This window comes from Solanum stenotomum, chromosome 1 (assembly GCF_019186545.1).
Source record: "Solanum stenotomum isolate F172 chromosome 1, ASM1918654v1, whole genome shotgun sequence".
In the NCBI taxonomy this organism is placed as follows: domain Eukaryota; kingdom Viridiplantae; phylum Streptophyta; class Magnoliopsida; order Solanales; family Solanaceae; genus Solanum; species Solanum stenotomum.
The window spans coordinates 2,828,131-2,839,714 of record NC_064282.1 but is presented as its reverse complement, the minus strand read 5'-3'; the positions used below and the strand labels follow the sequence as shown (position 1 = coordinate 2,839,714).

The 11,584-nt window shown below is 34.8% G+C and overlaps 5 protein-coding genes across 5 annotated transcripts; 3 read left to right on the top strand and 2 right to left on the bottom strand.

Annotated features, from left to right (window-relative positions):
• The first annotated feature begins 386 nt into the window (after positions 1–386).
• Positions 387–2,935, top strand: LOC125847856 (uncharacterized). Its single transcript, XM_049527571.1, has 6 exons — positions 387–540; positions 898–1,040; positions 1,132–1,406; positions 1,791–1,930; positions 2,356–2,498; positions 2,596–2,935. Exons 1-6 carry the CDS (start codon positions 387–389, stop codon positions 2,860–2,862), a joined length of 1,122 nt encoding a protein of 373 aa, XP_049383528.1. The 3' UTR covers positions 2,863–2,935.
• Positions 2,936–3,178: 243 nt separating this feature from the next.
• On the top strand, positions 3,179–4,005 carry LOC125871781 (uncharacterized). The gene is made up of 2 exons (XM_049552453.1): positions 3,179–3,333; positions 3,414–4,005. Exon 2 carries the CDS (start codon positions 3,432–3,434, stop codon positions 3,801–3,803), a length of 372 nt encoding a protein of 123 aa, XP_049408410.1. The 5' UTR covers positions 3,179–3,333; positions 3,414–3,431; the 3' UTR covers positions 3,804–4,005.
• Positions 4,006–4,283: 278 nt separating this feature from the next.
• LOC125871771 (uncharacterized) lies at positions 4,284–5,975 on the bottom strand. Its single transcript, XM_049552442.1, has one exon. It carries the CDS (start codon positions 5,726–5,728, stop codon positions 4,454–4,456), a length of 1,275 nt encoding a protein of 424 aa, XP_049408399.1. The 5' UTR covers positions 5,729–5,975; the 3' UTR covers positions 4,284–4,453.
• Positions 5,976–6,959: 984 nt separating this feature from the next.
• LOC125852084 (pentatricopeptide repeat-containing protein At2g15630, mitochondrial) lies at positions 6,960–9,281 on the bottom strand. The gene has a single exon (XM_049531817.1). The coding sequence runs from the start codon at positions 9,232–9,234 to the stop codon at positions 7,363–7,365; it is 1,872 nt and encodes a 623-aa protein (XP_049387774.1). The 5' UTR covers positions 9,235–9,281; the 3' UTR covers positions 6,960–7,362.
• A 1,721-nt stretch (positions 9,282–11,002) lies between these two features.
• Positions 11,003–11,457, top strand: LOC125852093 (diphthamide biosynthesis protein 3-like). Its single transcript, XM_049531825.1, has one exon. The coding sequence runs from the start codon at positions 11,087–11,089 to the stop codon at positions 11,330–11,332; it is 246 nt and encodes an 81-aa protein (XP_049387782.1). The 5' UTR covers positions 11,003–11,086; the 3' UTR covers positions 11,333–11,457.
• The last annotated feature ends 127 nt before the right edge of the window (positions 11,458–11,584 follow it).

Genomic DNA, 11,584 nt, shown 5'->3' with positions numbered 1-11,584 from the left:
TTCAATTCTTTTATGTATTGCAGGCACTATTTTTAGCTGTTTTCTTTATTATTATAGGTGGTCCTGTCCTACCTTCCAAATTTTGTAAAAAAGAAAACAGTATCAACTTCTTGTACTACTTTTCTCCTTAATCTTTTTTAGGAAAATTCTGCATCTTCATACTTTTTTTGGTATTAAATTTTGCATCTTATCTTCATTCTTCATTGCTATATGATAACTTAGTAAGGAAACTATGAATTCTAAAAATAATAATAATGTAGGGGTAAGACTTGAACTTTATGAGGACATTATTGCACTCTTTTATTTTCCTTTTCATATATGCCTTAAAGCTAAACTATAGCTCTAAAGATTTGTGTTAAAAGAAAAGTGCAACTGATATTGTGATGATGGGAAAAACCTTTGTGAAGATAGATAAGGCACCACGTTCAAAACATAGACACGCGGAAGAAACTGAGGAGGAGGAATATGAAGACGAGGAGGAAGAGGAAGAACAGAATGAGTGGGCTGGCATAGTTAAGAAAAATGCGTCATGTTCAAAGGGTAGACACAAATTAAAGATCGTTATATTTAACCCCCTGCTTCAATTTATATGCAATTCAATTCTTTTCTTGTTAGTATGTTACTGTAAAAATGGCATCTTTATGTATATTTGAACATGATCTTGTAGTCATATTCATGTCATGAAATGTATAAGACTACAAGTTCTTAAGGGTTTTAAAAGGTTAGGTTCGTTAACAAAACGAGCCTAACACTTTTGATATGTTCCAGAAATCTTCTTTCTTTCTTAAAGTTCATGTTCAATGAAATACCACTACGTAAAATAAAACGGATGGAGTATCTCTGAGTTTTCATGAGATTTCTGTTTGTGAACCTGACCAGTTAACTTATTTGATTCAGCTGGATACCAAAGAGCCACTGCTCACAAGGTGAGGGACAGCCATGACCAATTTGGGGCAGATATATTCAAAAGTGGACATGCAACGCAGCCAAGAAATCCTTACTTTATAGCGAAATTACAAGCAAAAAGGAGAGACCAACTAGTAATTAAAAGCTAATAACTATTCTAGTGAATGATTCTGTAGTTCAATCTTATAGCATTCTCACTTAACAAAAAATTTATTCTAATTGCAGTACGTTCCAATTGATGTGGTTAAAGCCTTCAATTTTGAACTCCCTTCGAGCATGACCATTCGCGACTCTACTGGCAGAGAATTTGAGACAAAACTCAAGAATTGGAAGGATGGTAGAATATGGCTAATTGGAGGATGGCATAGTTTATGCAGGTGGAACCTTGTGGAGAAAGATGTCAAGTGTATTTGCGAATTTGTGAAAGGAAAAGGAAATAAAGTCCTTTACTTGCAAGTTCAAATTCTTCATGAAGGATCAGTTTCAAACTCCAACACTAAGTATAAGAAATTGTTTACTGCTACTTAACATAGCATTTCAATTTTTTATTGCCTTAAGTGCTGTTATGAGTTGACAGTTTTGAAGACTAAGTACTGCTGTTTGATGACAAAAATTGGGAACTGTTCTAGTTTGTATTAATAGTTCTGGCAATTAAGTCTATTAACTATTGTTAAGACTAAAGTCTGGTATATTTACATTTGAATGTTCAACCATTATTTGGTTTTCTTCTGTTTTAAATGCTCAGGGGGGTAAAGTTTGATCTAAATGCTTATATATCATTTGTGAGTTGTTTATAGTCATCACATCGTTCTTCAAGTTTTCGAAATATATCCATAACAATCTTGTTCTGAAATTTTATTTAAACCCGTTGTTGATGTGGCCAGACACATGGAAGAGGAAGACGAAGAAGAAGAAGAAGATTATGATGATGATGATGAAGAGGAGGAAGAAACTGAAGAGGACGAAGAAACAGAGGAGGATGAAAGGACTGGTACATTTAAGAAAAATGTGTCACGTTCAAAAGGTAGACACAAATCAAAGGTCTTTATATTTACTCGTCTATTTCATTTTCTACCCAATTCAATTCTTTTCTTGTTAGTATGTTACTACAAAAACTACATCTTTGTCTATTTGTACATGATCTTGTAGTCATATAAATGTCATAAAATGTTTAGGATTACAAGTTCTAAAAAGTTTTTAAAAGGTTTGGTTGCTTGGTTCGTTGACAAAACGAGCCTGAGGGCACTCACTGTTTGTTAGTTTTTGGAACAGCAGAGAAAAATAAAGTTAAATCTCATTTTCTGACACTTTTTGATGTGTCAAAAGTCTTCTTTCATTCTCAAGTTCATGTTCAACAAAATACCACCATGTAAAATGAAACGGATGGTGTATCCCTGAGTTTGCATGAGATTTTTATTTGAATCTGACCCGTTAACTTTCTTGATTCAGTTGGATGCAAAAGAGACATTGCTTGCAAGGTGAGGGATGTTCCTGACCAATATGGTGCAGATATATTCAAAAGTGGGCGTGCAACTCAGCCAAAAAATCCTTACTTTGTAGCGAAAATACGAGCAAAAAGGAGAGATCAACTGGTAACAAAAAACCTATAACTATTTATTCCAGTGAATGATTTTATAGTTTAATATTCTAGCATTCTCATTTAACAAAGTCGGTTTTTCCTAATTCCAGTACATTCTGATTGATGTGGTGAGAGATTACAAACTTGAACTCCCTTCAAGAATGATCATTCGCGATTCTGCTGGCAGAGAATTTGAGACGAAACTCAAAAATTGGAAGGACGGTAGAATATGGCTAGCTGGCGGATGGCGCAGTGTATGTAGGTGGAACCTTATGGAAAAAGATGACAGGTGCATTTGTGAATTTGTGAGAGGAAAAGGCAAAAACGGCCTTTACTTGCAAGTTCATGTTCTCCATGAAGGATCAGTTTCCGAATAGTGAACTTGTAACAAGTAGTGTTGTTTGTTGACAAATATTGAAGGCTTATCTAGTTTGTAAAATAGCTCTGACAATTAAAGCCTGTTGACTGGTGTTAAGACTAAAATCTGGTTTATTTACACTTGAATGTTCATCCATTATTTGATTTTCTTCTGTTTTAAATGCTTACATATCATTTGTGCAATCTCCATAACAACTTTGAGAAAATAAAGGAGAAAGAAGTCAATTATGCTGCTTCTTAAGGCTAAATTTGGACAAAAGTACCATGGCCCACCCACTTTCCTGGCTAGTTTTACAAGTTGATGAGCTATAAGATGCCTCATCCAATTTTCTTTGTGAGCCAACCATCTCAACACTCCCCTTATCCATTGCTCTCACATTCACCTCACAAAAAATAATATCCCATGTTCACCCTTTTATTATCTCTCTACTTTGGCAAACTTAAAGCACTCCACAAGCCATCACAACCAGGTAAAACCCCAATCTTTTTAGTTCTTTCTTTTCCAAGATTTTGTATAAACTTGTTACAAGTTCAAATTTTTTTTGTATAGCTTGGTGGTCAGAAAACAATGGCAACTATGACAACATTCTCTGCAGCAACAGTAAGTTCAGCAGCCATTATAGGCACAGGCAGAAACTCTTCCCAGAAAGGAACCAAAGTGAAGTACATTAGTGGATTGAATTCATTTGAAGGGCTTAAGGCAAATAACCATGTTGCCTCGTTAGGCCTCCCTTTGTCCACTGAACAAGCTTTTGCAAAGATTGTTAGCTCATTGAAAACCCCATCATCACAAGCCAATGGTGGAGCTTTGTCCTCTACTTGCAATGCTGCTCTTGAGATTTTCAGGATTGCTACCATTATTCCTGGCTTGGTTCTTGTTGGAGTTGCTGTTGGATTCGTCCTCCTCCGAATCGAAGCTACTGTAGAGGAATCTGAATGAAACTTTGGTCTGTTAAACATTTTCTTTTTTCCTGCATCAAGATTCACTCTCTTTCTAATTCCTATAATCCTCTGTACTGAGGCAGAATTGATTTGTTTTGGATATATATGTTAAACTTATAAACTATGAGTTCTTCCAGAAACTTTAACCCTCTTATTGTATACTCTTCTTTCTAAATGTTATGTGTTGCCTGACAAGATTTGTACCTGTAGGGCTCTGGACCATATAAGCAATACCATCTATCTAGCCTGCTCATTCATTATAAGAATGTAATTGAATTCCCTGTTATGTGATGAAACTCTAGTCTTACTTCAAGATTAAGGAAAATTGGAAAAAATGACTTTGAAAAGCTCACCAAATTGCAAGTTGGCGGGAGGTTATAATTTGGTTGCGTGTCGCAAAACTGATGAAAAAAATTAAGTATTTTCTGTCTCCTTGAGTTGGAGATAGTTTTTGGTTGCTTGAAAATGCATAAATAAGAAGCTGCAATCATACATCTTGATATACATGGCATAAAATTGTGTGTAATGCAAGTTCCAACAAGGTAACAAGTTATTCTAATAGATATCCTTGCATCACTTCACATTAGTTCTAATACTCCACAGAAAACTAGTACCTTGCTCAATGATGAGAAAACTATAAGCATTCTTCTATACTGGACTTTTAAAGAGCTTCCATCTTTTGTGCCAAAAGATAGATACTCTTGGTCGTTGGCTGCCCGTTACTTCTTCCATATTCAAAGGAAGCCATATATATCTAGAATCACCCAAATCATCTGGATTCCAGCGATCTGCCATGAAAATAAACGAACCAGGTGCAATGGGGAGCACATATGTGCTCTGAGCAAAGAATGTGGTGACCCGAAAAACTTTGTTAGCTCCTATACATGGGTTGCCTATAGTCTCCCATGGACCCATAATTGATTCAGCCACATGAGCCAGTGCCTCATTTGGTGCCCAACCACTGCATCCTGATGTGATCATGTAGTAAGTTCCTTGGTACTTGAACAAGGCGGGGGCCTCTCTAAACTGCCCCACAAGAACCCTTGACATAACATTAGTAACATCTACATAATCTTGATCAAGAAGACCAATATGAAGCTCCCTGTTGTGTACAGAGGAGTAAATAACATATGCCTTACCATCATCATCTTTGAACAAAGTCATGTCCCTACTTTCAAAACCATGAGGCCTTTTACTGTATAGATATCGAAAAGGACCAGTAGGGGAATTGCTTATGGCAATTCCAACAGAGGCTTTGGTATAATTTGAATCATCAATGTGCATCCACATTACATATTTACCTGTCTTCTCATTGTAGATCACTTTAGGCCTCTCCAATACTTTAGTCTTGTGAAGGTCATGATCCTCATCATGTTCATCCGCAGCTAGTACAATACCCTCATTCTTCCAAGTCCACAAATCCTTAGAAGAGTAGCAGCCAACACCAATGATGTCTACCCGAGCTACATTCTTCCTGGGGGATTGATAAGTAGGACCATTCTTGTACTCTCCATACCAATAATACATTCTTGATCTTTCATCATAAAGAATCCCACCCCCATGAGCTTGAATAGGATGTCCATCAGTATCTAACCAAATTCTCCCAGGGTAATAGTAAAAGGTGTCATCTTTAGTATTCTTTCTAGGGTCTATGCTAGTTGTCATGTCAGGAAAGAAAATGTGCCTGAGTTTAGAAGACTTATCAAGGAATTCATCAATTAGCATGTTGGCTTCTGAGGATTGGCTTCCACTTGGTTGAGGAATTTGGATCTCCTCCAACTCTTCATATCTTTCTTGAATCTGCCCTTTTTTAATACCTCTATAACTACCCAAAGATGAGAAATGAAGCAAAATCAAGAACCCCACCAAGCTACAAACCAGTAAAGGGTATGAACATCTGTTTCTTGATGAGAATCGAGCCATGAGGATTGCAGTTAGTGGTCAGAAACTATCTATCTGAGTTGTTCTATCAGAAGAAAAAAAAACATTGGAGTAAAGTTGGGGCTAAAACAGAAGTGAAGTTGTTTATTGTATTTCCTGGATCTCGAGGCAAAAACAACTTGAACCTTAATATTTTATTGATTCTGCTATCTTCATTTCTCTGTTCAGCTTGAACTTTGTTAAGGGAGAATTTGTACTTTTGGCTGTAGATTTTTGTTGAAATTTTTAAGTTTTATTTGAGATACGTTTTATTTGGAAAATATTTGAAGTTTTACTAGTGGAAGTAAAATTTCATCCAAAGACCACAAGTCTGATCTAACTTGGGAAATAGTTTTATTAACTTACCAAATTTCTTAAACAAACATTGTTTTCAAGATTTTCTTTTTATGGCCAAATGGGATTCTAGGTATTTGCCCACTTAAAATGCTCATGGGGCTTCATTTGCTTTTTCATAAGTTTGGCCGGAAAGCAATAATTTTTTGAGTGGGTTGTAATAATGTCAACATAAAATACTTCTCTTTTTTAGATGGTTTCAGAAAAATTATCATTTTTTTATTTGAAAGTAATTTAATTTTACCTTTAATATTTTTTTGAAAAAAGATCAGTTTATAGCTACAAAATGTCTATTGCTTATTTTAGACTAAGATTCAAAAAAATTATTTTTCTTAAATATTATGTTCAGTAAGAACCTCCATTTCAAACCAGACATCTTAAGAAGAACCAATTTCTACAATTCTTTAACAGCAGGTCTCTATTAATGATCCAAACTTACACTTTTTCACAACTGGAAGAAATTTCAAGAAAATGACTTAATTAAGGGTAACAGCTGGATCAATAAATCATTTGTTGTTTGTTGTCTGTGGATTTAGGATCAAGAACATATGTAACTCCAGTGCTTAGGATTACAGAGAACTTAAAGTCTCACTAAACCAGAAATTGAGGGAAGCCCATAAGTTCCTTCTCTTTTGATCAGCCAGTGGTCATTGGCATTGGCAGAGACGAATTTAGGATTTTTCGAACAAGGGTGGGAATTGATCCTTAATCCTCAAGGTCAAAAGCTCAACATTAAATCATGTGGACCATTTAGACTTCTTGTAGTATGGGTGCCAAAATATAATATTATACAAATCTTAGAAAATATATATATATATATATATATAAAATATCTAATTTTACGAAGAGACCACGGGTGCTGGTGCCCTATTTTTTGGCTCTGGAGGCACAATAGGTTAAAGAAGCTAAACATGGATATAATTATTGCAAAATACACATGGAATACAGTCTCTTTCCGGCCAAAAGCTATGAGGCAATGAAGCAATGCGTAACTGGCTATGTAGTCGGACAGTCATGTCGATCTGATCAGAAAAAATCTGAAGATGCAAGCCACTCGGGAAGGATGAACCATAACAGTGTAATATTTCAAGCCACGCGAGTCCCCTTTTATCCAAGGAATCACCAAGGAGTTGTCAGCATTATGGAAATGACAACTATCAGCATGCCTTTGATATTAATGCAAACCTCTTTCCTATTTCCCTTATAACCATCATTAACCACAATAGACACCGTCCTTGGAGTTCTCTATCTGTATGTATAAACAAACACCATGACAAGATACCTTATGATGTGTCTTTTCTCCCCAAGAAACTATCCACATCACCAATCCCTTCAATCAAAGCAAGATAAGTACTATCATCAGGAGTAATGCCTTTACTAACCATTTCTTTGAGAAGTTCCTCAGCAAGTACACCTTCCTGTTTTTTGCACAAACCTTGTATGAGAGCATTGTAAGTGAGAAGAGTGGGGTTAAAACCTGCACCTAACATGTCATCACGAACTCTGAATGCATCATCCATGTCGCCTCTCCTACTATACCCACTGATTAGAGTGTTATAGCTGATATGATCAGGTTTAATTTCTCTTCCCTTCATCTCTTCGAGAAGCATACAAGCTTCTTCAACTTTACCCTTCTTACAATACCCTTGCATTAGAGTATTGTAGGTAACTTCATCAGGCTGAACATTCATTTTATTCATCTCGTTCAATGTATCAAAAGCACGCTCAACGTTATCATTGGCACAATGGCCATCAATCAATGCATTGAACATAATTAGATCTGGAAATATCCCTTTCCGCAATATTTCAACAACCAAATCATCTGCTTCTTTCATCCTTTTCCTTTTGCCCAAGACTTTGATTAGTGATGTATAAGTGACAATAGTTGGTTGAAGACCCCTACTCAACAATTCATCATAGAACTTAAATGCCTTCTTTGCATTTCCCACCCTGCAATAGCCGTTGATCAATATGTTGTATGTAATACCATCAGGAAGTACTCTCTTCTCCGACATATCTTTCAGCAAATCATCAGTTTCTACCATTCTGCCATCAAGAAACAATGCATGGATCAACAAGTTATAGGTAGCAACACTTGGCACGATGCCAATCTTAACCATCTCATCCCGGTAAAAAAATGCTTTTTCTAGGTCCCCTTTACTGCAGCATGAATCTATCAGAGTGTTGTAAGTCACAGCTGTAGGGATCAACCCAAACGATTTCATTTTCTCTAACAAGGAAGAGACCTCCTTTTCCCTCCCCTCTTTCATCATCCCTCTAACTAGAGAATTGAACGTATATGAATCAGGCTCAATTCCTTTTGCTGTCATCGCCTCAAAAATCTTATTTGCTCCTTCAATATCCCCCCTCAAACAATAACCATGAATCACAGTATTATACGATATTAAATTTGGCTTAACCCCTGAACACTGCATGTGTTCAATGAATTCCTTTGCCTTCTTAAACTTGCCTTCTCTACACAGAACATTGATCATTATATTAAATGTACATACAGTAGAACTCATTTTCATCCTAAACATCTCAGCATACACAATCCAAGCCAAATGGGTCCTATTCAATTTAAGAAAAAGACTCAACAAATCATTACAAGTCTCTACCTTTGGCAAAATTCCCTTCTGTTTCATCAAATAAAAGCACTTCAACGCATCCTCCCCCTTCTTCAATTCACAATACGCCCTTACAAGCAAATCCAACACAATCGAACTCTTTATCTCCAGCTTCTCCCGAGCACTCACTAGCCCATCAAAAATCTCATTATGCGAAGCTAAGCGAGAACTGATCACTTGCTTGAGAAGGTGAGTGGCTTGTTTAGGCGAGGGGAGACGAGAGAGTATGGAAATGGCAAGGCAATAACAGGATATGTCTAAGCAATTAGGACTGAGATTTTCGATGAAAGTGAGTACTCGGTCAGGAGATGAACGAAGGTCTGGGAGGGTAGCTGAAAGCAAGGTGGGGTTTAGTTCTCCCGTAAGGTGTTTGATAAAATGCCACTGAGAAGAAGTGACTGATTCTCGCAGAACTTCGGCAGTAATAGGAATGGTAGGAGAAGTGGATTTGGATAGAGTAAGTGTAGAGAAACGCCGGAGTGAAAGTGAAGAAAGCTTGGAGCTTCTGAGACCTTCCACACTTCTCATGTCGCTGCCCCTGCCACTGCCGCTGCGGCGCTGCCCTACAGACGGCGCTGTCTTCAAAGTAACCTTACTATCAATTAAATTAATTTATTTAGTCCATGCGAAGAAAATTATGTTGGAAACGTTATCTCAAATGGGTCCTAAAATGCACGATTTAGATTTTAAAGTTTGTTTGACATTGCTGCTAAAAATAGTTTATTTTAGAAACACTTTTTTATTTTTTAGAAAAGTGCTTTTGAAAAAAAAAACAATTTATGTGTGCTAATTCATTTGAAAAGTGTTTTTCATAAGCAAATTGTGTTTGCTTAATCTTTTTAAAAATGTGTTTTTAAGAGTCAAATTATAAAAAGGAACAATTGTTAATCTACTTCTAATATTAAAATTATTTTATTGAGAGAAACTACTTTAAGTATCTATTATTAAAAAATTAATCAAAATTTTATTTTTTTAAAATTAAAATTTACAGGTTTAAATTCTCAATCAATATTACACTTTTTTTGGGAGGCTGAAATATTTAATTGTTATTATTTTCTTCTTTTTTCTAATCTTGAAAAGATATTGTTGTTTCCTTTTTTTCTAATTCTACAAGATAATACTTAAAATAATATATAATATATAAAATAATAATACATAAATGTAAAATAAAATTTATAAAATTTATTATATAAAATAAAAAATAGTAAAATTCTTAAATGAAATTTAACCAAACTTATGAAATATGCTAATTAATTAATAAGAAATATATTGGTAAATATGTAATTATGTATATATGAAAAAGATATTTTAGTCTTGAGAAAAATAATTTTTTGTTTTTGCTTCTACTTTTTTTTTTAAAACAAAATTTTTTAGCTTCTTCCCAACAACAAAAAAATTGTTTCTGCTTCAATTTAAAAGCACTTAATTTTTCAATAAAAGTGTTTTTTTCTCAAAATAAGTGCTTCTTGCCTGATCCCAACAGCAATGTCAAATAGGTTCTTAGTCGGGACTCAAATGTGGGCTCCGAACACCGAGTGGGAAACCAAAAAAATAATAATTTAACTTTAATTTTTTTTTTCTTTTATCCTTAATGAAATAATTTACAAGCACATAAATATCTAAGAATTATTTCCTCTTTTCATAATAGCTGTCTACTATTAACTTGACACATATCTAAAGAAACAATATTCCCTCTATCCCATATTAGTTGATCACTTTCCATTTTGCACGGTGCTTAAAAAATCATAAAATAAGAAGATAATTTTACTAATTCATCCAATAAAAAAACTTCTTGAGAATTTTACAAAAAAATGTGAATACTTTAAAAAATAATTAATTGCAAGGGAGAAAAAATGTAATTAATGTTTTCTTCATCTAGTAATGTGATCAACTAATATGAGATAACTATACTTAGTATAATAATCAACTAATATGAGACGAATGAATTAAATAATAGGGGTAATATTACTATATTACCATTTGAATATATTAAATTTGATGCTTTAAAAAATGTATTATATATTGATTATTGAATAATATTTAATATCAAGGGCATAACAGACACAAAATGATAACTTATTTCTTGATTTTTTAAATTGAACAAGTAAAGATGAAAAATATTGTGTTAAATCAAATGGTGTCACCTCAAATAAGACGGAGGGAATAGTATTTTACTTGGGGCATGCTGAAGTGGTAATTTACTAATGTTCAAGGTCATATTGTACATTTTCTCTAAGTTATTAAAAGGACTTGAGGTGCAATTTAGCTTTTCCTTAAAACCCAATCAACTTCGACGACCGGACTTTACAACCTCGACCAAATTCCCGTACAACAAACCCTAATCTCTAAAGAGAAGGAAGAAATAAACAAACCACCGAGGATGTCTTACGACGACGTAGAGATTGAGGACATGGAGTGGAACGATGAGCTCCAATCTTACACATATCCTTGTCCGTGCGGTGACTTGTTCCAAATCACAAAGGAAGAGCTGAAAATAGGGGAAGAGATCGCTCGATGCCCTAGTTGTTCCCTTTATATCACCGTTATATATAATCTCGAAGATTTCCTCGGAGATTCCAAGAAACACGTCGAGCCCTCGAAACAACAGCCAGTTGCTGTCGCTTGAGGTTCACGCTGAGTTTTTTTTTTTTTTTTTAAGAATTTGGTATCATATTGTAATACCTAGTGATTTGAACTGGCATTAACTGCCTGAAATTTTGCTCTATTGGAAAAGAAAGGAATTTATGGTTTTGTTTGAAGTGTGTCCTCTTTGGATTATGAATACTATTGGCATTGCAATAAATTATTTCTGTTCTTTGATTGTTTGTTTGTGCAGAGTAAACAATTATGTTAAACTTTGACATCATTATTATGAAGC